Source organism: Myxine glutinosa, chromosome 11 (assembly GCF_964187855.1).
Source record: "Myxine glutinosa chromosome 11, kmMyxGlut1.1, whole genome shotgun sequence".
In the NCBI taxonomy this organism is placed as follows: domain Eukaryota; kingdom Metazoa; phylum Chordata; class Myxini; order Myxiniformes; family Myxinidae; genus Myxine; species Myxine glutinosa.
Genome location: NC_136271.1, coordinates 65,865,294 through 65,887,884, shown reverse-complemented (window position 1 = coordinate 65,887,884; position 22,591 = coordinate 65,865,294). Strand labels below are relative to the sequence as shown.

The window sequence follows — 22,591 nt, the reverse complement described above, 5'->3', positions numbered from 1 at the left end:
AAGGAACATCACGTGATCGCTCTGAGCGATCGAATGCAACTCTGCGTCGTGTCGTGGGCATGGCCAACGTGGCCTCATGCTCCCAGGTGATTGGCTAACTCGAGCTCGAGAGAGCCATAATGCGCTACGTTATGGCAAAAAATATGGATCTAAAGATGAAAGGGAAAAAACCTATGTGGTGTGAATGGCAATATTCCTCGCTGAAATGTGAAAAAACAGAATCGCTTTTCGCTCTGAAATACGTGCGAACCCGTAACTGAGTTAATGGCAGCAAGGAACATCACGTGATCGCTCTGAGCGAATCAGCACGCTACTCTGCCATTCCGGTCATAATATGCCTCGCTGAAATGCGCTGAGGTAAAAATATGGTTTAAAAATATTATGAAATAAATTTTTAGGTCGACCATGTTCTTCCCAGGCTCAATGGCCATGTTTGTGCCAAATATCAAGTACGTGAGCCTCTCCGTTTAGGAGTCTACCGGTAACATTACACACACACACACACACACACACACACACACACACACACACACACACACACACACACACACACACACACACACTGTGTTTTATATATTGTTGTGGATATGAGAATGTTGTTTTTTTAAATTATTGTTGTGTAATGAATTGTTGTAAAATGTCACCCTCCTTCCTGCATTTGTTGTTGTATAAAGGTCAAAGGGCGTTCCCGTAGTTAATTCCATAAAACATACACGCAGGACACCATATATCCCTGTTCGGTAGTTATATCCTTATTATGTGTATTAGTGTAAGGCTGTGTCTCCCATTAATTTAAATACTCCATTGCACCAAGTGAAATAAGAGTAGATTCCCTTCGCATTCCCTTTCCAACCATTGCCAACTGCATTCCCTCAAAGCCTCAATTGCCAAATGCACTGGGCGGTTTGTTAGGGTTGCTACAGCTGTGGTTTGTTTCATCCCAAGACTACAATAGCCACGAGGTAATCTCGGAGCCGAAGGTGGGAGGAGTCGGCCCAGCGCCGGGAACAAGGCGTGACCTTGCCAACGCCTCCTCTAAGGGCGGGATCGGGAGCCCGCGCGACCAACCAGGGCCGAGGTGAGCTCACCGATGGGCGTGTCCTGGACACCAGCGGCTTGATCGCCTGAGGCGCTATAAAGAGCGTGCGCGGAAGCCTTTGAAAAAAAGGGCGAAGCGAAGCGAAGAGAGCAAGAGAGAGAGGGGGAGAAAGAAGCAGAAAGAGGGAGTCAGGGCGAAGCAAGAGAGGAAGAGAGGGAGTCAGAGAGAACAAGTGCCAAGTGCCAAGCCCGAGGACAAGCAACAAGTGCCAAGCCTGAGAACAAGTGCAACCACCGCAGCTTTAAACCACCACAGCTTTGAGCTTCGACGGCAGTTTTCGTCCGTGGCTGCGAAGGAACGGCGGCTGCTAAACGTACCGATCGACCAGGGGGCGGCGGCTGCTCACTCCCAGCCTGACCGTGCTCCGGTTTCAGTTTTCGTCCTCTCCCTCCAGCCATCCACCTCCTGCCATTCCTGTCATCCGCGTGAGTCTGTCTTTGTTCTGTCCCTGGGTTAATTAAGCCTGTATAGATAGATAAGCTAGCATTTCACTGTGTCACCTTTCCTCTTCTGTATTTTATTTTCTTATCCTTCCTTCTTCCTTGGTTTCTTTCAATTGTGTAAATAGTAAATAAATCATATTTGTATTTCTTACCCTTTGCCTTTCTTTCTTCTTTACATCCTTCGTCTTAGTCTTTTCCCCATTGAATATCTGTGGCGCAATTCGGCCAACGTTCAGGAATCGGGTTAGTCAGGGTAACTGTTTGGGCGCCGCGGCCATCCGCTCGGCAAACAACATCCTCGCCGCGGTCCCGTAACTATATATATATATATATATATATATATATACTATATATATATATATATATATATATATATATATATATATATTGTTACAGACGCGGTTGTGGATGTTGGTTTACCGAGCGGTTTGGTATGACCGCGTCTGCGCAGTTTACCCGATTATACTCGAACGTTGGCCGAGTCGCGCTACGCTAAATCAATTGAGGAAAGGACACAACGGCTGGGTTAAAATGACACGACACCAGGGGTACAGTTCTCAAGACCTCCGGAGGAGGTTATAATATTTCGGAACGTTAGATTACAAGGACGAGAGAGACAGCATAGGAAGGTAGGCACTTAAATACGGTCTTATAGTAGCCCCGACAGACGACAGATAAACGGGACAAGACTGACTCACACCGGGATTGATGGCAAGGAAGGGCAGGTAGTCGAGGCTCAAGGTGCACCTTGGCTCAGGGGCAGAATCGACCCGGTCCGGTCCAGAGATGCGGGAGGTCTCTCAGCGCTCGGAGGTGGCGACTGGTTCTCTTTACTTCAAGCTCGGGGCGCATCTGACGTCACGTCCGGTAAGTCGCTGCGTATATCCGGCGGGGAGTGACACGCCCTCGGCTCGTTAGCTCCGCCCCAGATGGAATCGGCCCGTTGCTTCTTATTGGGTGCGGGGGTTACCGGGCTCCGCCCTTGACGAGGAGCTGACAGCCAGCCCCTTCGTGGTAACCCCGTGGGCGCACATGGCAATGGCGGCTAACCAAGCCGGTGTGAGGACGCACACTCCCCGCACCGCGGCCGCGCCGCCCCCGCTGTGGTTGTAGTTGTTGTTTCATGGGGAAGATGGGAGGAGGTATGGGGAGGTCCTAAACTCACTACTGGTGCCATACAATCACATTCTGCTGCAACGAAGAGTCAGAATTAATGGAAACGAGTCCTTAACTGACATAGACTAAGAATAACTAGCAAGAGGTCCGAAAGTTGTCTACGTGAGATGCGGTGGACCTGGGCACGACATTTAATGGGGGAAGAAGGGGAAGGTCGGTTCTACAGAGTGTTGTTTACAGACAATGGGACTAGGGAATGGGGGATTGGGGATAGTTGGGGAGTATTGGGGAAATAGGGGAATATTTACAAGCGGATATGGAGGCCAAGTCCCATATCCGCAACAATTCGGCCAACGTTCAGGAATCGGGTTAGTCAGGGTAACTGTTTGGGCGCCGCGGCCATCCGCTCGGCAAACAACATCCTCGCCGCGGTCCCGTAACTATATATATATATATATATATATATATATATATATATATATATATATATATATATATATATATATATATATTGTAACGAATGTGGAAACGTTACAATGTGAACGTTACAAAAGTACGGTAACACCCTGTTAATGTAAATAATGGTCGCAGTCGGCGTCCTAGTTAATTCCATGAAACTTACACGCAGGTCACGATATATCTTTTAAATAGTGTATTTCCTTATTCCATGTAGGCTAAATATGTGTTTCCCACTAGATTGACTTTGCATTGTATCAAACAAAATAAGCGTAGGCCCTTCCAATTTCCCCAAAACCTCCCTTCCAATTGCCTTCCGCATTTTGGCCGGTTTTCTTCAAACCACCATTGGCCACGAGGTAGGGTTGGGGAAGAAAGGCGTGTCTCCACCTCGTCATAAGAGGGAAGGAGTGAACCAGCCCTAACAGCCAATCAACACCGCGGTGAGTGACCCGGTAGGCGTGCCCTCGGAGTCGGCGGCTTGATTTCGCTCGAGGTGATAAAAGCGACTGTAAGGAACTGCTTTAAGAGAGGCCTTGAGAGATGACTTGGAGAGGCCTTGGGAGATGAGCAAAGAGACTGCACCAAGAGGCGGTGAGATGCGAAACGCTCCAAGCCAAAGAGGAGAGGTACTCGGCAAGGAAACCAGCTTTGGAGAGACGCGCTGAAAGGAGAGAGACGGCCCCACCCCAAGAAGAGGAACAGGTGTGCCGAACCAGCGCGTGACGTCTACCGCAGTGGATACACGACGGAGGGTTTCCCGCCAAAACCGCGAGGCATTGTGAGCTGCAGCCTCCCGACTTCGCCTCCCTCTCAAGCAATCCACCTCAAGCCTTACCTGCCTGCATTATCCCCTGTGTAAGTGTGAACGTCCTGTCCTACTCATTGTCTTGGGGTTAAGTAAGAATGAATAGTGTAAGTTAACGATTCGCTGTGTTACTGCTTCTTCCATCCATTGCTTGTGTGTGTATAATAAAATCTGTTCTTCCTCCGTATTCTTCTTCTTCTTCTTTTTCATTCTCTTTCGGTCGCTTTAGAGATTTCCCGATTGAATATCTGTGGGGCGATCTGGTCAACGTCGGGTGGAATCGGGTTTTAATCGGGGAGTAACTGTTCGGACGCGGTTAAATACACCACCGCCCGGTCAATATAACATCTAAAAGCCGCGTCTGTAACAATATATATATATATATATATATATATATATATATATATATTATATATATATATTGTTGCGGATATGAGGATTGCATTTTTTGGATTGTGTGTATTGTATTGTGGTAAATTGCTGTGAACATTGTTTGGATATGGCCCCTCCTGCCTCCAGAGTTGTGTAAAGGTAAAAAGGGCGTCCCGGTAGTTATTCCATGAAACACCACATTGCAGGACCCAATAAAACCCTCGTTCAGTAGCTTATATCTTATTATGTGTTTTAGAGTAAGGCCTTGTCTTCCATTAAAATAATACTCCATTGCACCGAATCAATTAAGAATAGCTCCCCTTCAATAATTCCATTTCCCAGCCAAACTCTCCATCTGTGGGTAAAGCAGTTCACAAGCGTGGGGTGCACGCCCTCTCAATTCGCTGCTATAGTGAATATGTGCTCCGTGCTCCGTTTGAACAGGAGGGGCGGGGTCGCCAGGGAGAGGCAAGCCCAGGGCGTGCCATGAATGGCGGGGCTGTGCAGCCCCATGCCCAAATAAGGAAACAAGCCCGTGGCTCGCCATGAGCGGCGTGCCGTCGGCGCGATGCCCAAATAAGGAGACAAGCCCGTGGGATTACGATACAAGGTCACGAAACAGAACACGGGGGAGAGGGCGGTACCGAAACGGGGGAGAGGGCGAGTCAGTCCCGTGCTGGAGAGAAGTGAGAGGCAGGGAATACGAGCTGAGCTGCGTGGAGAGGTACACGAAAAAGAAAGGGTCCAAGAGAAAGCAGAGGAACTTTTACGAACGAGTTGCAAAGAGATACGGCAGATGAGTCCAGCCCCGTTTCAACCAGCCGCGTGAAGCCCTGACGGGGCAGCGAGTGACCCTGCCGGCATGCGCTGTGAAGCCGAATACAAGGAGCTGCCGGCTCCCGCTTCCCGCCCGGAGTGGACCTGCTCGCTGTGCCCTGTGATCCCACCTGCTCATCCTTTCCAGCCATTCCTGCCTGCAAGTTCCCCAATTGCGTACGTGAGTTTGTTTTGTTCGTGCTGTCCTGGGTAGTAACTAAGTCTGTATAAGCTAGTATTTTCCCTGTGTCTCTAAAAGCTTCTGTATATTATTTTATTATCTTTCCTTCTCCTTGGTTATTTTGAGCCTGTAAATAGTAAATAAATTTAGTAGTATTTTCAACCCTTTTCTCGTCTTCTTATTCCTTTTCTTCACATTCGTCGTCTTAGTCTTTTCCACATTGAGTATCTGTGGCGCGATACGGCCAACGTTTGGGTGAATCGGGTTTAGTCGGGGAACAATTGTTCGGTCGCGGAGCCTCCGCTCGGCAAATATAACATCCTTAACCGCGTACTGTAACAATTGGTGTCTGGGAGTGAGATTCGAGGCCTGAACCAAATTTTTAAAAAAAACATCTAGGAAAAAAATTGGAGCTGCTGGAAATTTGTGTTGTTTTAAAGCAAAACCCGAATTTTGAAATCGCGCCATGGCTGGTCAAGGCGACGGGATGCAGGTGGGTGAGCTAGAAGAGGGGTTAGGAGTAACCCAGGATCAAATGGAGGGGAGCAATGAGGAGAACATTGGCAATGTGGTTGAAGGGGTATCAGGTGCACAAAATGGCGCTCTCGCGCACGAGGTTACGGGCGCGCAAAATGGCGCCTCGCACATGGCTGCGGGGACCGCGCCCGCGACCGTAGCAGCGCCGCCGTTGGATTCGGACCTTTTGTTGCTACAAATCGGGGCCCTTATGGACAAAATGAGGGACGAAGTGAGGGCTAATAGTGAGTGATTGGAGGGCCAAATGGGACAAATGGGGAACCGGATGGAGGCTCAGAATGAGCAAATGGGGGCAATGAGGGACGAATTGGGGGGCAAAATGGGCGAAATGGGGGGCGAAATGGGGGGCAAAATGGGAGAAATGGGGCAACGGCTAGAAGCTAAACTTGAGGGATTAGACAACGGGATAAAAGAGGTAAAGAATGGGTTAACGGGGGTGGAAAATAGAATGGCTGCCCAGGAGAATCAGTTAGAGGGGGTGAAAAATGGGTTAGAGGGGCTAGAAAATATGATGGAAGACAAATTGCGGGCAATAGGGGAGCAATCCGCCCGAGAAATTAAACAAATGGGAGAGCAGATAGAGGAGGTAAAAATCGGGGTAGAAACCAAATTGGATGCTCAGAGGGATGAATTGGGACAGATGAGGGTGGCATCTACAAAAGAGAGGGAGGAGATGACAGAGGAGATACGACGAGGTGTAAGTGAGGAGGCCTCGGGGGTACGCGAGGAGGTAAAGCGAGGTGAAAAGCGTATAGAGAAAGAGGTGAGAAATAATACGGCGAGGTTACAAGGGGGAATAGAGGGTCTGACGAGGGGAGTAGAACAGCTGACAGTGGGACAAAAGGAACTAGTGGACCAAGTGGAAAAGAACACTGCAATAATCGGGGGGTTAAAAGCGACACAAAAAGACATTAAGAACGAATTAATAGCGACACAGAAGGAATGTCAGATGGTACATGAGGGGTTGACGAAGAAGTTGGAAGAGGTGACAGAAGTAATGGAAACGAAGGACCGAGAGGTGAGGACGCACATAGAAACGGTTAAAGTGGCGTTAGAGGAAGAGATAGAGGGGGCGCACCGGGAGATGAAGGAGGTAAAGGAAAAATGAGAGGAGGTGGAAGAAGGGGTGAGTGAAATTAAGAAAAGACGGAGGGAAACTAAAAAGGAGATAAGGGAGGAAGTGATGGAGTATGTGCAAGGTCGGTGCTCAACTCATAATGGTGTGCTCACTAACCAAATAAAGAGTTTGCAGGTGGCAAAGGAGGTGCGGAGACGAGGTGCCAAGGTGAGTGGCGATATACGAGGAAATGTATATGATGTGAGGGGAGCTTCAGTCGGCTTGGGGGTTGATTTGGATCCGGGTGTTCGTGAGAGGCCGTTGGTGAAGTGTGCGACAGGTACGGTGTGCGAAAGAGGAGGTGTGCGAGAATGTCCGACTCTGGGGTGTGTGTGAGGAAAAAGTGCGCGCCGAGGAGTGAGTGTGCTGTCGAGAGTGAGTCGGTCGTAGCGCGTGTGTGAGGGGGCACATGGAAGCGCGGTGTGGTGAGTGTTACAGAGGATGTAACGAGAGAGTGTACACCTGTGGTGATTGTTACGGAGGAAGTAACGGGAGAGTGTGCGCAAGAGGATGCGCGAGAAAGGTGTGTAACGGACAGGTGCGTGAGGAAAGAGTGCGCTGTCGAGAGTAAGGGAGAATGCACGCCTGTGGTGAGTGTTAGAGGGTGTAACGGGAGAGTGTGCGCAAGAGTGTGCACGAGAAAGGTGTGTAACGGACAGGTGCGTGAGGAAAGAGTGCGCTGTCGAGAGTAAGGGTGAGTGCGCTGTCAAGAGTGGTGGTGGAAGTAGTGAGAGTGACACGGAGCGTGAGTTGATGTACACCTGGAATTGAGGGATGCACACCTGGAATGGTAGAGCGTGTGTGGGAATGCACACTTGAGTTAGTAGTGAGGCACGTGGTTGGGTGTGCGAGTGAGAGCACACCTGTGATTGTCACAGAGGAGGTGACCGAGAAGGGGGCGCAAAGGTGTGTTGGTGAGGTGTGCGAACGACGAGTGTGTCCCAAGGTGTTCGGTGGTCAGGTGTGTGACCAAGTCTGTGAGCGAAAGAACGAATGCAATGACGAAGTATGCGGGGTGTACGGGCGGCGTTGGAACACCGAGCTCGGTGAGGGTGAAAGGGGTAGCGTATGCGTGTAAGCATGCAGGTGAGGCATCGACGGTAACCGGGTTAGCGGTTAGAACGACATTTAGCCGAATCGGGCCCTCAGTGCGCGTCGGGCAGCTTCGCGTGCCGCGAGGACCAGCGGGGATCCGAACCACGGCGGGTTCGAAAGGACCGCCGTACGTGATCCACGCTGGGCCGCGCTTGGAACGGCCGCGTCCGTGCTCCGCTAGGCGGAACGGGCAGCCCGATAGGAAGGGTCGTCATGGCGACCCCTTTTTGTTGAAACGTCCCGGCAGGTCGAGATCGAGCAATTGGATGGCTCCGTGCCAAGGTGGTGCGTGGGATCTCTGCCCGGGTAAGCGTCCTTCCCTGCACCGAGTGTCGGACGCATCCAGCCGCCGGCACCAAAGAACCCGCATTCATTGCTCGGCTGTACGAAGCCGAGCTTTAGAAGTGAATTGGCGCACCGAGAGGATCTAGTAAGTAGACGGGTGATGAGGTTAGTGTTTTGGACCCAAAATTAGAAAAAGGCAAAATTTGATGATTGGCAAAGGATTGGCAGAGTTATGATTGGTAATGGTACAGTGATTGGCAGATGATTGGCAAATTTTTGATTTGTGAAATTGGACGAGCAAAATTTATAGTAAGAGATGCCCCATGTGATGGGATGGCCAATCCACCATCCCTCACAGCGGGGGGCAAAGGAGCACTAGTTTATGGGGTTTATGGCAGTGTAAGCTCGCCGAGGGAGGGTTTGGATAATGTGTAGGGACCTAGAAGATGACCTTAGGTGACGTTAAGATTAGTTAGTGACAAGGATACCTGTAGTGGGGACGCAGGTAGATTAGAGTGGATGATAATGACGTGGTATGTGCTTAGTTTAAAGGGAAGACAGGGAGCACTAAGTTAGCAGGGCAACAGGTAGTTTAGATGATGCCGTGTGAGTGTTGGAAGTGCATTCAGAAGTGTATTGTGAAAGGTGTGATTGCACAGGTGTGCAACTGGACAGGTGTATGGAGCAGTGTATGGATGAGAGTGCTGGTGATGTGTGTTGTGTTGACCAAATGGTCCAGGAAGCGGAGAAGGGTGCAGGTGGCACCAGGTGTGAGTGCACAGGTGTGCACCAACAGGTGAATGGAGGATGGTTGTGTGGAATACATGGAGTGTGGAAGATATGGAGTATTGGAATGGATGGTCGCGGAGTGGGTATGGTGGAAATTGTGGAGTGGAGTGGATGGTGCGAAGGTGTGAATGGGGGAAGAGTGGACCCCCATCACGAATACCCGGGGCGGGTAGTGTAAGTGTTAGGTAGAGGGAACAGGTAAATTGTGGTTGGATATTGGCATCTGTGGTGCGGGTGGAAGCATGGTGTTTGGATGGGTGCATTAGTGTTGTGGAAATGGCTGGGCGTGTAGCCTGTTAGTGTGTGTAGTTGGTTTGGGCACTCCACCACTGTGAGGATGTCGGCCAGGTGAGGCCGCAGGTGGGCTCTGGGAGCCGTTAGAGTTGTTGTGGATGGGGCCCGAGGATCCGGAGGACGGACCCGGGTAGCCCAGTGCCAGAGGGCACCGAGGGGTGACAGAGCCAGGAGGGGCCTTCCCCAGTTAGATAGGTTAGGGTGAGGAGCTAGGTAAGCTCGGGTGGCAACTGCAGTGGTGGAGGTGTGCAGGTGGGTAGACCTGCTGGGAGAGCTACACGACCCAGCCCAGAAATTGTGCAAGGGCACCGGGAGATGAATCGGGGGAGTGAGACCCCAAATTGAGAAGCACCACAGTTTGGTCAATGGGAATTGGTTTTTAGAACCCATAGTGTAAATTGGCCAATGGATTGGCAGGGAGAGACCCCGGGTAGAGTAAAGTGTGTTAAAGTCATTTAGAGGATAGTTAGGATTGAAGTCTCCTCGCACCATCTGCATCCACTCACCTGAGATGACGTACCTCCACACCATGCCAGGTTGTTTTTGTTATTTTAATGTACAAATGTTTTGGATTGTGAGACGCATCATGACGTGGGTGTGACATTGTGCTTGATGTTCCATCTCTCCCTCCTTATGAGGATTGATGAATTGATGATGGCAAATTTTGGATAGAGGGATTGTGGTGACTAATTTGGTGTAGGGGAAATATGGGGAAGACGTGACAGTAGTGCCGAATTTGTAAATGTGTAGATTTTGTACATATGGGGTAAGGGCAAGGGTAGTGTAGGTGACAGGGGGGGTGACGTACGGTAGGGACGAGCTTTCTCACTTCGCTCTCCGTACGCATTCCGCCTTGCATTGCCTTTGTTGATGTGTACCCTTGTGACCTTACCCCTCGCTCATCTGTCTCTCCCCCCTTTTGTCCCCCACATGACCTGTGCGCCATTGGGCGCCGAGGGGAGCGTGCGTGAGTCCGCCATTGTGCACCCGGAACTCCCAGAACCAGCTGTCTGCATCGATGCACCACTTATGGAACCCATGGGTTGGGGCGTGGCCCCTCTGCTGGAACCGGCCATGAAGGCCCGAAATCTTGCTGGCGGACCTGGGCCACAGGGCACCGATCCCCCACAGGTGAACCACACTAGTCGGCCCCTGTGGGCCATAAATAAATAAAAATGGACACGTTGGGTGCAAGTTTTAATACAAATAGGCCACCAGCAAAGGAAAAAGACAACATCTGGAAGAAAATAATAATAGCCAGCAGAGGGAGCCGAAGAGCAAGAGACCACCTGCACGGTTAGGGGTTGTTTGGTTATTTTTATTCATGAACACTGATGAACTGTGGTGACTGCACCGTTTGGTGCTTGAGGGTGTATTGGTGCGTTTTGGGTGCTTTCATGGTGCATTGATGCAGAGCAGACTGTCTCCCCCCCAGAAAGAACAATTACAGGTCCTGGGTTGCGTTTTGTAAATAAAGTAGCGTCAATTGTAAATAATGCTCCCCACCGTCAGTGTGTAGTTTGAAGACCATTCCGCAATTCGGTTAACTGTGGGCGTGAGTCTATTAGGCAGGGTGCAATGGAGCAGCGGGACACATTTATTATGTTTTTAAACTGTCGCACTCAGGGTCAGGTTAAAAGTAGAGGGAACTACACCTACGTGTCACACTAAATAAAAGTTGTAGGCCCGGGACGTGCCTAAGAGGAGGAGGGTGCAGTGTTGCGGATATGAGGATTGCATTTTTTTGATTGTGTGTATTGTATTGTGGTAAATTGCTGTGAACATTGTTTGGATATGGCCCCTCCTGCCTCCAGAGTTGTGTAAAGGTAAAAAGGGCGTCCCGGTAGTTATTCCATGAAACACCACATTGCAGGACCCAATAAAACCCTTGTTCAGTAGCTTATATCTTATTATGTGTTTTAGAGTAAGGCCTTGTCTTCCATTAAAATAATACTCCATTGCACCGAATCAATTAAGAATAGCTCCCCTTCAATAATTCCATTTCCCAGCCAAACTCTCCATCTGTGGGTAAAGCAGTTCACAAGCGTGGGGTGCACGCCCTCTCAATTCGCTGCTATAGTGAATATGTGCTCCGTGCTCTGTTTGAACAGGAGGGGCGGGGTCGCCAGGGAGAGGCAAGCCCAGGGCGCGCCACGAAGGGCGGGGCTGTGCAGCCCCATGCCCAAATAAGGAAACAAGCCCGTGGCTCGCCACGAGGGGCATGCCGTCGGCGTGATGCCCAAATAAGGAGACAAGCCCGTGGGATTACGATACAAGGTCACGAAACAGAGCACGGGGGAGAGGGCGGTACCGAAACGGGGGAGAGGGCGAGTCAGTCCCGCACTGGAGAGAAGTGAGAGGAAGGGAATACGAGCTGAGCTGCGTGGAGAGGTACACGAAAAAGAAAGGGTCCAAGAGAAAGCAGAGGAACTTTTACGAACGAGTTGCAAAGAGATACGGCAGATGAGTCCAGCCCCGTTTCAACCAGCCACGTGAAGCCCTAAAGGGGCAGCGAGTGACCCTGCCGGCGTGCGCTGTAAAGCCGAATACAAGGAGCTGCCGGCTCCCCGCTTCCCGCCCGGAGTGGACCTGCTCGCTGTGCCCTGTGATCCCACCTGCTCATCCTTTCCAGCCATTCCTGCCTGCAAGTTCCCCATTTGCGTACGTGAGTTTGTTTTGTTCGTGCTGTCCTGAGTAGTAACTAAGTCTGTATAAGCTAGTATTTTCCCTGTGTCTCTAAAAGCTTCTGTATATTATTTTATTATCTTTCCTTCTCCTTGGTTATTTTGAGCCTGTAAATAGTAAATAAATTTAGTAGTATTTTCAACCCTTTTCTCGTCTTCTTATTCCTTTTCTTCACATTCCTTGTCTTAGTCTTTTCCACATTGAGTATCTGTGGCGCGATACGGCCAACGTTTGGGTGAATCGGGGAACTGTTCGGTCGCGGAGCCTCCGCTCGGCAAATATAACATCCTTAACCGCGTACCTTAACAATATATATATATATATGTATATATATATATATATATATATATATATATATATATATATATATATATATATATATATACTGTATATATATACTGTATATATATATATATATATACTGTATATATATATATATATATATATATATATATATATAATACACTATATATATATATATATATATATATATATACATATACATATATATATATATATACATATATACATATATATATATATATATATATATATATATACATATATATATATATATACATATATATATATATATATATACATATATACATATATATACATATATACATATATATATATATATACATATATACATATATATATACATATATACATATATATATATATATACATATATATATATATATATATATATACATATATACATATATATACATATATATATATATATATATATATACATATATACATATATATATATATATACATATATACATATATATATATATATACATATATATATATATATATATATATACATATATACATATATACATATATATATATATATATATATATATATATATATATATATCAACCGTATGGTTAAATTAAACAACTTGGTTGAACTGTGCTTAAGGTAGACCGGGAATGCTGCCAAACGTGCTAGTCGAGCCCGTATGCCTTATGGAAAATGTCAGACTGCAGGTGGTGTGGCCAAATAGACTCAGGAAAGCTTGGACATTATCTACATTCAAGGTAAATAAACCTGTGGCTAAATTAGACCATGTTGTTCAACTACGCCAAGGCTGCTTGGAGCGCAATATTAAGTAGTCGGCCGCCCAGGAGCGCTAATAAAGTCTGTTTTGCATGCGTGTGGGCACACACAAATTAGACTCCCATTTTAGAGTGAAACAAGTAACAGGAAAAGGACCAATAAAATAAAAATAAAAAAGGGCCAGCAGATAAATGCATTTTTCAGCCTCTGCGTGGTAATGGCCCAAGGAGTGGACTCGCCACTCCGACGAAAGGACAAGAGGTGGCGAGAGGATCGATGATATTCACAGAGAATGACCATGCACCGACTGAACTGCCCAATCCCAATTGCCACATCCCAACCCTCCAGGTTCTCACCGATGCAGGCTGCCTGACTCATGCGTTGCCAACAAGCAAAGTGCATACGAGATGTAGCTGTAATCCTCGGCTATGTCTGTGGACAACAGGATGACAATTTAAGTCGAAGACCTGCAATGTGTTACTCAGACAGCATTGCAAAGAAAACTACAGTATTGGAAATGAAAAACAATGTCGTCATAAAAACGGTCGTCACCTTTTAGAGCATGAGTCATTCGATCTGCTCTATTAGCGGAGTCTTTCACCCGTCCGTGGTATTCCAAAATGAAGTTTTTTTCCTTCTCAAAGAAATCATCCGTATCCTGTGCAGGTTTTGGAGAATTCTACATTATTCAAAACAAACGTTTTGTTCAAACTTTGAGGCAAAAAAAGATATTAAACGTCCATCATTAACAAAAGAAAAAGAAAAAAAAGAAGAAAAAAAAAAAGAAGAAGATAATCAAAGGTATAGTTTGGACTCGGTCATTATAATTTTCAAAACGGCTGCTGTACTGAGCTGAAGTTGTATTTTTAAACTGTGTGAAACTCACAGTAAAGCTTTGTACACATTATACCTATGACAAGGGAAGTGACAAATCCAGACACCGCTTGCATTATATAATTATACAAAAACGATAAAAGTTGAAAACCGCACACGCATGCACACACCCTCTTCCCCAAACTGCTTTACTACAACTATTAGACTGAAGGATTCCCTCATTAACAAAACAAGTATACACAAGGCCAAATTACTTGCTAATTTTAGTACCCTCACCGCTCGTGGTGGGTAAATCCTCGTTCCGTCGTGCCCACTGGTGTGGATTTCATCATCATGGTCATCAGAAACCTGGCCAAGCGGGATGGGCGTGACTGGGTCCATTTTCCCATAGAAGTTCCACCATGGTGCACCGAAAACTTTCAAGAGGTTATAGGCCTCCGACCAACACCGCTTCATGGGATTTCAGCTCAAGTTCTATTTTTAAATCTGCGCAATGAGATTGCTCTGCAATTGCTGGACTGCAAACTGAATTATGTTTAGCCAAGACAATGTGAACTGTGACCTTTTGCACAACAGTCAATCTCAACTAATGCTAATCAAATCATTTTGGAAAGTAGATTCTCCTAAAGACAGGTATCTCCCATCCTCTGGAATCAATTACGTATTTGTATTCAAAAACAGGAGGTGCAAACCCATGACCTCCTCTCAGCTGACCACATGGAAGTTGGCCTCCAAAGTTAACCACAGACTGCACATCATCTGTCAGTAGTCATTCCATGAAAACGCGGGACTACTCAGACTACAAAAGCCTTTGTCCATTGTCCAATGTAATACTGCTCTGCCTTATGGGCTGATGCCCCTACATCATATCCATCTCTTCTGGATTCTGTGGAATGGAAAGCTCAACAATTGTTGACATCTTCCTTCATTTTTGGCATGAGACAGAAGCAAGGCTTGTTGCTCTCATCGCAGACAGGTTGGTTTTATGGGTTGTTTTTACTGCCTCTCTGCCGGTCTTAATCTCTCTGCTTTCTCAAACCTCAATCCATCCACAACTCCTCCAGGAGGCAAACGATATTCAACCTACATGCAGTGAAAGTCTCAAAAGTCCAGGTTTAGTTTACATCTACTTTTCTCCCATTGGTAGAAACACCTTCCTGAGGGATTTCCATCCCGTTCTTCCCTCAGGGCTAAGAATTGGCAGGACACCACCATCTCCCCTCATCCTCCATACAAACTTAGGAAAACTGCACCATGGTTTCAGCAGTTATAGGTTTAAGGGGAATTCGGTTACAATGGAGGGCAGTTCTGCAGCTCAACCCCCACACCAAATACACTTTAAAAGAAACAGGTTTAAAAATAGAGGGCAGGAGCACAGCAAAAAACAAAGAATCGAGGGGAAACAGAAAAACCGGATCGGCAAATGTTCTTAACTAGAAAGAAATGGTTTCCACTCCTAAATCATAATAAACTCAGCTTATCACGCACACACTCGTTCAGGGACACAAGACAGACAAAATAATAATACAGGATGGATGAGGTAGAAGTTCGTTTGGTTTGTGGTCATCCCTTTGCGTTGAGGCAGCAGAGGGTAGTGTGGGTGAGTGGGTCAGGCACTCCGGCATTAGTGTAGGATGCTCCGGACACCGACTCACCCTTACTCCCTCAGACTCTCAAACTCACCACAGACCATTGCTCGGCAGACAGCAGCACATGACGCACAGCAAACACGAACTACCTCTTGCTTCACTGCTGCTGTGTCTGAGCATGGATGTTTTATATAACCACACCTCCACCACCACTCCCTCCACCACCACTCCCTCCACCAAATGAGCTTAAGTGTTGCCGCCATCTCACTTGAACGTGCGAGGTTCACACATGGTACAGCTATGATGTCCACACAAAAAGTGCAGTACTCGCACACATTTCCATGCAGAACATGTGGGTAGGGTGGGAAAATACAATGGGGAATGATTAAGAACCGGAAGGGGGGAAAGGGGATTGATCGGTTGACAAGACATCCGTTCCGAATCGTTTACTGGGGTTACAAAACATTTGCGCAAACATTCATTACGAGATAACCAATTAATAATTAACCCTAAGCCATTTTCTAACAACACATTTCCAACCACATTGTGCACTTTAACACCGTGTGAATTTCCCCCCCAAAATAACAGCATATAATATGTCCCCTGATTCACACCAAACGCTCACTGTGATATTGATGTGAAATTTAAATATAAATCTTATTTTTCAAATAGAACTTAAAGTTTCCAAAACAAATCCGCTGAGCTGGATCACACTGCAAACTTGTTTTCCGGGATGTGTTACAGAAAGTTATACAAAGTGCATACCTTCACTCCCACGATGAGGAGTTCATCGGCAGTTTTCACGAAGCCCCGCAGGAAGTCGCCCAAACGCTCTTTCACATTCTTTCCACGTACACCCAGCTGCAATGGAACAGGCAATGCCAAGGGCTAATGCTTTTGGAGGTTGTGCAGAACAACAATGTGAAATTAGTACAAACAAGAAAATCCGAGTGATCGACAGCATTTCATAATCGAGCTGTGCTGTGCTGTAAGCCAATAGAGAAGTTTTGCCTCCCTTTGCAAATTAAAACTTGCAAATTCAAAGCACAGTAAGATACATCATCACAAATTTAATCTGTGTTCAGAAATATGTTACAAAACATACCTCCTGTTCATACTCCAGGAAGACCTGTAGGTTGGAATCCATCCCAAGGACTGGATGCTCAGCCAACCGGCACAGAAACACCTCATGTGCAACCACAGTCTTCTTGAATATGGCAAGGTACTCCCTGCATGGTCAATAATTGGCAATCATCCCACAATACAAAACTTAACAAAAAACAAACAAAAAAAATTGTGTGTGTGTGTGTGTGTGTGTGTGTGTGTGTGTGTGTGTGTGTGTGTGTGTGTGTGTGTGTGTGTGTGTGTGTGTATATATATAAAATTATGTTTGGCTAATGCTATCTGTCCATCTGACCATGAAATACAGGAACGCTCCACGGAAAGATCATCAAGTAGAAGTTGCTTCAAATTAATCTAAAACTACGGGAAAATTAAAAAACAATTCACATCCAACTCGATTTTGTAAAAATGCCATGCTGTAACAAAAACATCATCAAGTAGAAGTTTCTTCAAATTTATCTAAAACTACAGGAAAATTAAAAAAAAATTCAATCAGACAAATAATCCCAGGCAGTGTATAGGTAGCAAACCGGCAATGTGATCGCTCCAGATTTTTTTGATTTTTTTTTTCCCTTGCTGTTAAGAAATGTATTTCCTCCCATTTTTGAGCTCTTTCAACCAGGGAAACAACAAAAGGCCTTTTTTATATTGTGGTATTTTCACAAAGCACTTCTGCGAGTTATCAAATAATAATTTACTTGTGAATCTCATGGCTGAACACCACACAGTCTCCTTCCACAAAGTCATGGTGGCACCTTGTCAAGACTATCTCTTGTGTGGGCTCCCATCCATCCCCCTCAAAAGGCATCTCTACAGATTCCGTCCAATAAAAGACAATGCCTTCCTTCCCTCTGTTTTCCACCAAATCCCATGTAGCCAACCTATCCTGGTATGTCACCGTCTTACCCCTTGTAACCAATAAATACTGGAGTGTGTCCTCATGCGAGAAGAGAGAAAAAAGTTGCTTAGCCTCGACCCTAGTTTGGGTGCTCACGTTCTAAAATCATGCTCTTCCGCTCTTGCTTCTCCACCGTCTGCTCTATTCAGAGAGATGGCACTTTGGTCACATCATTCCCATCCACAAGGATATAAAAACTGATCCTCTCAATTACAGAGCAGTAAGCTTGCTGCCAATTATTGTACAAAGAGTAATGGATTCCATCATTGCTACCTGTTTTCGAACAGCCTGATCAAAGGGTAATGGAACACATCGTTCTTTTCCGTTTTCAAATAGCCTGATCGCGTGACATCAGTTTGGATTTGGACCAAGTCAATTAACGCTGGACATGCTGCTGCTCCTACCTCAGCAAGGGTTGGAGGCCCTAATGCTCAAACAAGAGGGCACGTCTGTCTCCCAATGGGCATACCTCAGTCATTCAACAGTCTGGCATCCTGCTTTACTTGCCAAGCTCAATGCTAAGTGGCCACCTTCATTCTTTTCTGACTTCCTCTGCTCATGCAATCAATGCGTTGACATCAATTAAGCATTGCCCCATACTCTCCCAGTAAAGATTGGAGTGCCTCAAGGCAGTGTGGCTCGGCCTTGTTTCTCTTCGACATAAACCTCTCAAATTGTTCATTTTTAAAGATTCCACCACAGTGTGATACAGTATTCCAATCCCACTGATAGGCAGTCAGCAGCTGCGTCACTCAACTGATCTAAAAATTATTCAAGTCTGATAGATGAAATATGTCCTTCAGTCCTGGAAAATCTCAGTCTCACACTGTCACTGTCGAAGGATCGTTAAACCACCCAATCTGTTTCTATAGTCAGTTTCTGAAAGAGTCAGGTTCAGTCTCTTGAACTTCTCAGCCTTGTGACTAGCCATGACCTCTCATGGGCCAGTCTATATAGCAGATCTGGCCTCAAAAGCTTGGCATCCTCCATCATTCCATGCATTTCTTTGGATTAAGAGCTACCCACAGTATGCAAGGCCTTTGTCTGTAACCCAATGGAGTAAGGCTCTCTCCTATGGGTTGGCACCCCAGCATCAGATCCTTTTCTCCTGGATTCTGTGGAATCTAAAGTTTTTAAAATTGGAATCTCACGTGATGAGGTGGAAGCACAAGGTCTGTTGCTTTCACATCACAGGCAGGTCAGTGGTCTCTGGGTTGTTGTTTTTTTCACCTCTTCACCGATATTGGTACCTCTCCTTCAGTCCTCCAACCTTCCCCAACAAGATGCGTGCTTTCTTCCATTAATCCCTTCCTGGTTATTCTTCCAAAATCCAGGCTGACTACACATCTGAACTCTTTCATTCCTTGCTTCTTCTATCTTTTGAACTGCCTTCCAGAAGCTACTCTTTCCGACTCTTCACTCCAAGGCTTCAAGCAGACAGTGCACCGCTACCTCCTGTAATCTCCCATCCTGATTAATGATCTTTATTGCCCCCATTTATCCTTCCTAACCCAACCCACGTACTTTCAGGTTTCAGTGTTTCCTCCCGTTCTCTCTTCTTTTCCTGTTTGGTCATTCCCTTGCTGGTTGTGCCCAAATGTTCACCTTCACATGGCAAATGTGAGCACTATTCTAGCAGATATGGATGGGAAGTTCTAAATCATCCCCCAAAACACAAATCATAGTTCAGACTTTTTATCCTATCATTTTGTCTCTGGACAATCCAAAGAACTGAGTAGTAATACATTTCCGAAGGGTGAAGACATCAAACCACAACCTTAAATGGCTGCCTATCAATCACAAAAATTTCTACACAGGCAAGAGTGTACTGAACAGCTTGAGTTTCATCAACATCGCTGTACTTTATTTTCTTAAAAGAAAAGCTCGAGTCAACAGGGGGATACCTCGTATTTTAGGGCAAAAGCAAAATTCAGCTGCAAAGTGCAAACACATCCAATCTACGTTTATCGACCATTGATGATGTAGTTTCTCATATTGAACAAACGTCTCTTCACCAAAATATATTAAAAACCTTGATTAGAAATCGAGAAGTCAACAAGATAATGGAGAGCAAAGTTGTACTTACGCCTCCAGTTCCTGCTTCATTTTCGCAAACTCTTCCTTAGTCATAGTTGATTCCCCCTCCCCAAGCTGCTGAAGCTTCTCTCGAGAAGTATCAAAGTCAGGGCAGGGCGGTGCTGGGGGTATCTGTCCAACACACCAAAGGCAGATTTATCCATGGTATGCACCATGTCCTACAAATTACCAGCCGGTTAGTATATTCACAAAAGCTTAAATTATATACTTCCATCTTCTACCGAATCAAAATATTACATCGTCTGACTTTGAGTCCATACTATGATTTGCTCACATTCCCAATTTCAATCACGTGGGAGCATTTCACATTACTTTTAGCGTTACGATTTGGGAACTTCCCCATCACTTCAATAACAAATCCACCCACCACCAGCACGTACAATAATTCCAGCATAATCCTTGTTCTCCACGTAGACATTGTGTAGCCAAATGAACTCATCGTGTTCACGTACAACGGAACTTTCACTGTTCTTGAAATGTGGCAGCGTTGTCTGAAAACAAGATGAATAACCGCATATTATGAGCTATTCATTGTGTGCGTGTGCGCACACGTGTGTGTGCCTTGTATGGCAAGTGACACTCAGTATTTTGTTGCTGAAAACTGTTTTACTACTGTCAAAACCTGTATTGGATGGAAAGTTAATGAGAAAATCAGACAGGAAACCACAATTTGGCCTTCTGTTTAGTGCTTTAGCACATACTCGTCCTTCCGCAAAGCAATGCTGAAGAGGAACAGATTTTCTCACACGGACAAGGCCGATTTCAGCCGACGCTTGTCAAATGAGGTCACCTTGCATGCTCTCCTCACATGCAAAACCCCATGTCATAAGTTTGATCCACCAAGACACGTCGTCAGAAAGGCCAAAAAATCTTGGAGGGAATACAACGCCGAGGACAGTCGCACGAAGTGACTCGTCCATAAGGTCACAGCCATGTTGGTGTGATTGACCTCTGTTCATTATGTGCTTTATGATTGTTGGGACTATTCTGTGGACAGACTAAGTGAACATTTGAGAAGAGTTCTCAACAGGCACAAGTCCATCTTGTCAATAAACAACTATCTCGGTATCCTGGTGTATTTTGTGTCACTGAACCTCCAACCAGTTTATTTGTCATGCCAAAGTTGCCCCATGTTTGACCAAATTAATGGTACAGGGTGGTCGACTCCAACGGTAGCAACACATGTACAATATATATATATATATATATATATATATATATATATATATATATATATATATATATATATATATATATATATATATATATATATATATATATTGTTATGAATTTGGTAGAGCAATATCTAGAGCTAGGTAGATCTGAATAGGTAGGTATTCGGCTGTCGTGACAGGGACTCTACATGTAATAAGTTCTTGATGTTTAGGCGTTTGTCGGGGTAAGATGTATGATTGTGGATCTACCTGGAGGTCCGAGTGTTAAATAGTGAGGGATTAAAGGTAACGCCCCTGTGAGTCTCACCTGGTAGTCAAACCTCTGTCCATTATGGCACTGCAAACCACATAAACATTAGTTAGGTCCTTAGCGCAACATTAAATAATTCCCTTTCCCTGACATTGACTTCGTAATAAATAGACAGGAAACCAGGCCAAAAACACCGCCACGGTTGGCCGCCGCCGTTCGCACCTCAAAGGCCTACCAACCTCGCGTGTTACGTGTTACAAAACGACCGCGGGGGGGGGGGGTCGCGGACGGGAGATGTCAGGAGTCGCATGCCGCAGAGGGCGTGACCTGGGCGAGTTGGGAGGCTATGATTGGCTGAGGAGTGCGCCAATGTGACGTCATCGGCCACCAATATATGCGACGGTCGGACGCCATTTACGGAGCAGACGCGAGTTGAGTTCGTGGCAGTCCAGAGTTGAGTTTGTGGCAGTCCAGAGTTGAGTTCGTGGCAGTCCAGAGTTGAGTTCGTGGCAGTCCAGAGAGTACACAGGGAGTTCGTTGGAGCACACAGTCGACGCGGAGACACAGTTGGTGGAAAAGCTCCCCGAAGGCAGTTGGTGGAGAGTTCGTTCACACGCCGAGCACACCAAGCCCACAGAGCACGCGGCAGTTCGCAGCAGTTCGTTGCAAGTCGAGCCCTCCGTTGAACCATTGGTGCACGGGCCTTGTGGAGATCGTCCTCGTGTGAAGCTGCTGGCCACGCGTCGGACGCGTGGTGCTTGGAGCGGGGCCTCGTGGAGCTTGGAGCAAAGGACCTGGTGGTGTGCGATCGGGCCAAAAGGAGCGGTGTGGACGGCCGCCACCAAGACGAGGAAAGACAGATAAGCCGCATCCGCGTACATTTGAACGACGTGACGTGTTATTTTTGTATTCATAATCTCCCTCGTATCGTGTTTGCTGTCAGTCGTGTGGGGACGTCCCGATTTAGAGTTATTAGATTTACCGGCGCGGCTTTTTCACTGTATTACTATTCGATAATAAATCCTTATATTATTTTCTGTATATATATCTGAACGCAGTTTTCCTGGGTGTTTGATTTTAATAGGTAAGGTTGCGGAGCCTTCGCTGTGTCCCACCATTCCGCGCGTTGGTGTTGAACTTGAGTCCGCCATTGAGTGTTCGCCTCGGGAGTTAAAGTCTCGCAAATCGGCCATCCGTAACTGTGGTGTTAATCACAGTTGCGTAACAAGTGGTGTCAGGAGTGTAGGATTTGAACCCGTCGGACAAATTTTTTTGTCCGCGGCGAGACATCGACACGGTCGGACAAATTTTTTTTGTCCGCGGGGCGACATCGACACGGTCGGGCGTACATTGCGCTCGACGTTCGAACGCAAAATTTTTATAGTTGAGGCGGAGAAATTTGATAATCAATTGGGCAAACGGAGCGCGATATCGCGTCTTCGTCAAATTTAAATT

The 22,591-nt window shown here is 46.3% G+C and overlaps 1 protein-coding gene across 1 annotated transcript in view; it reads right to left on the bottom strand.

The window, feature by feature from the left end:
- LOC137411836 (sorting nexin-6-like) overlaps positions 1 to 22,591 on the bottom strand; it is a 56,908-nt gene that overhangs the window by 25,676 nt on the left and 8,641 nt on the right. The window contains exons 4-9 of the mRNA XM_068097118.2: positions 20,092 to 20,202; positions 19,701 to 19,822; positions 16,700 to 16,823; positions 16,360 to 16,455; positions 13,724 to 13,829; positions 13,528 to 13,603 (exon numbers count right to left, since the gene is read on the bottom strand). Of these exons, the coding sequence (XP_067953219.1) occupies positions 13,528 to 13,603; positions 13,724 to 13,829; positions 16,360 to 16,455; positions 16,700 to 16,823; positions 19,701 to 19,822; positions 20,092 to 20,202 (635 nt within the window). The remainder of the gene's footprint in view (positions 1 to 13,527; positions 13,604 to 13,723; positions 13,830 to 16,359; positions 16,456 to 16,699; positions 16,824 to 19,700; positions 19,823 to 20,091; positions 20,203 to 22,591) is intronic.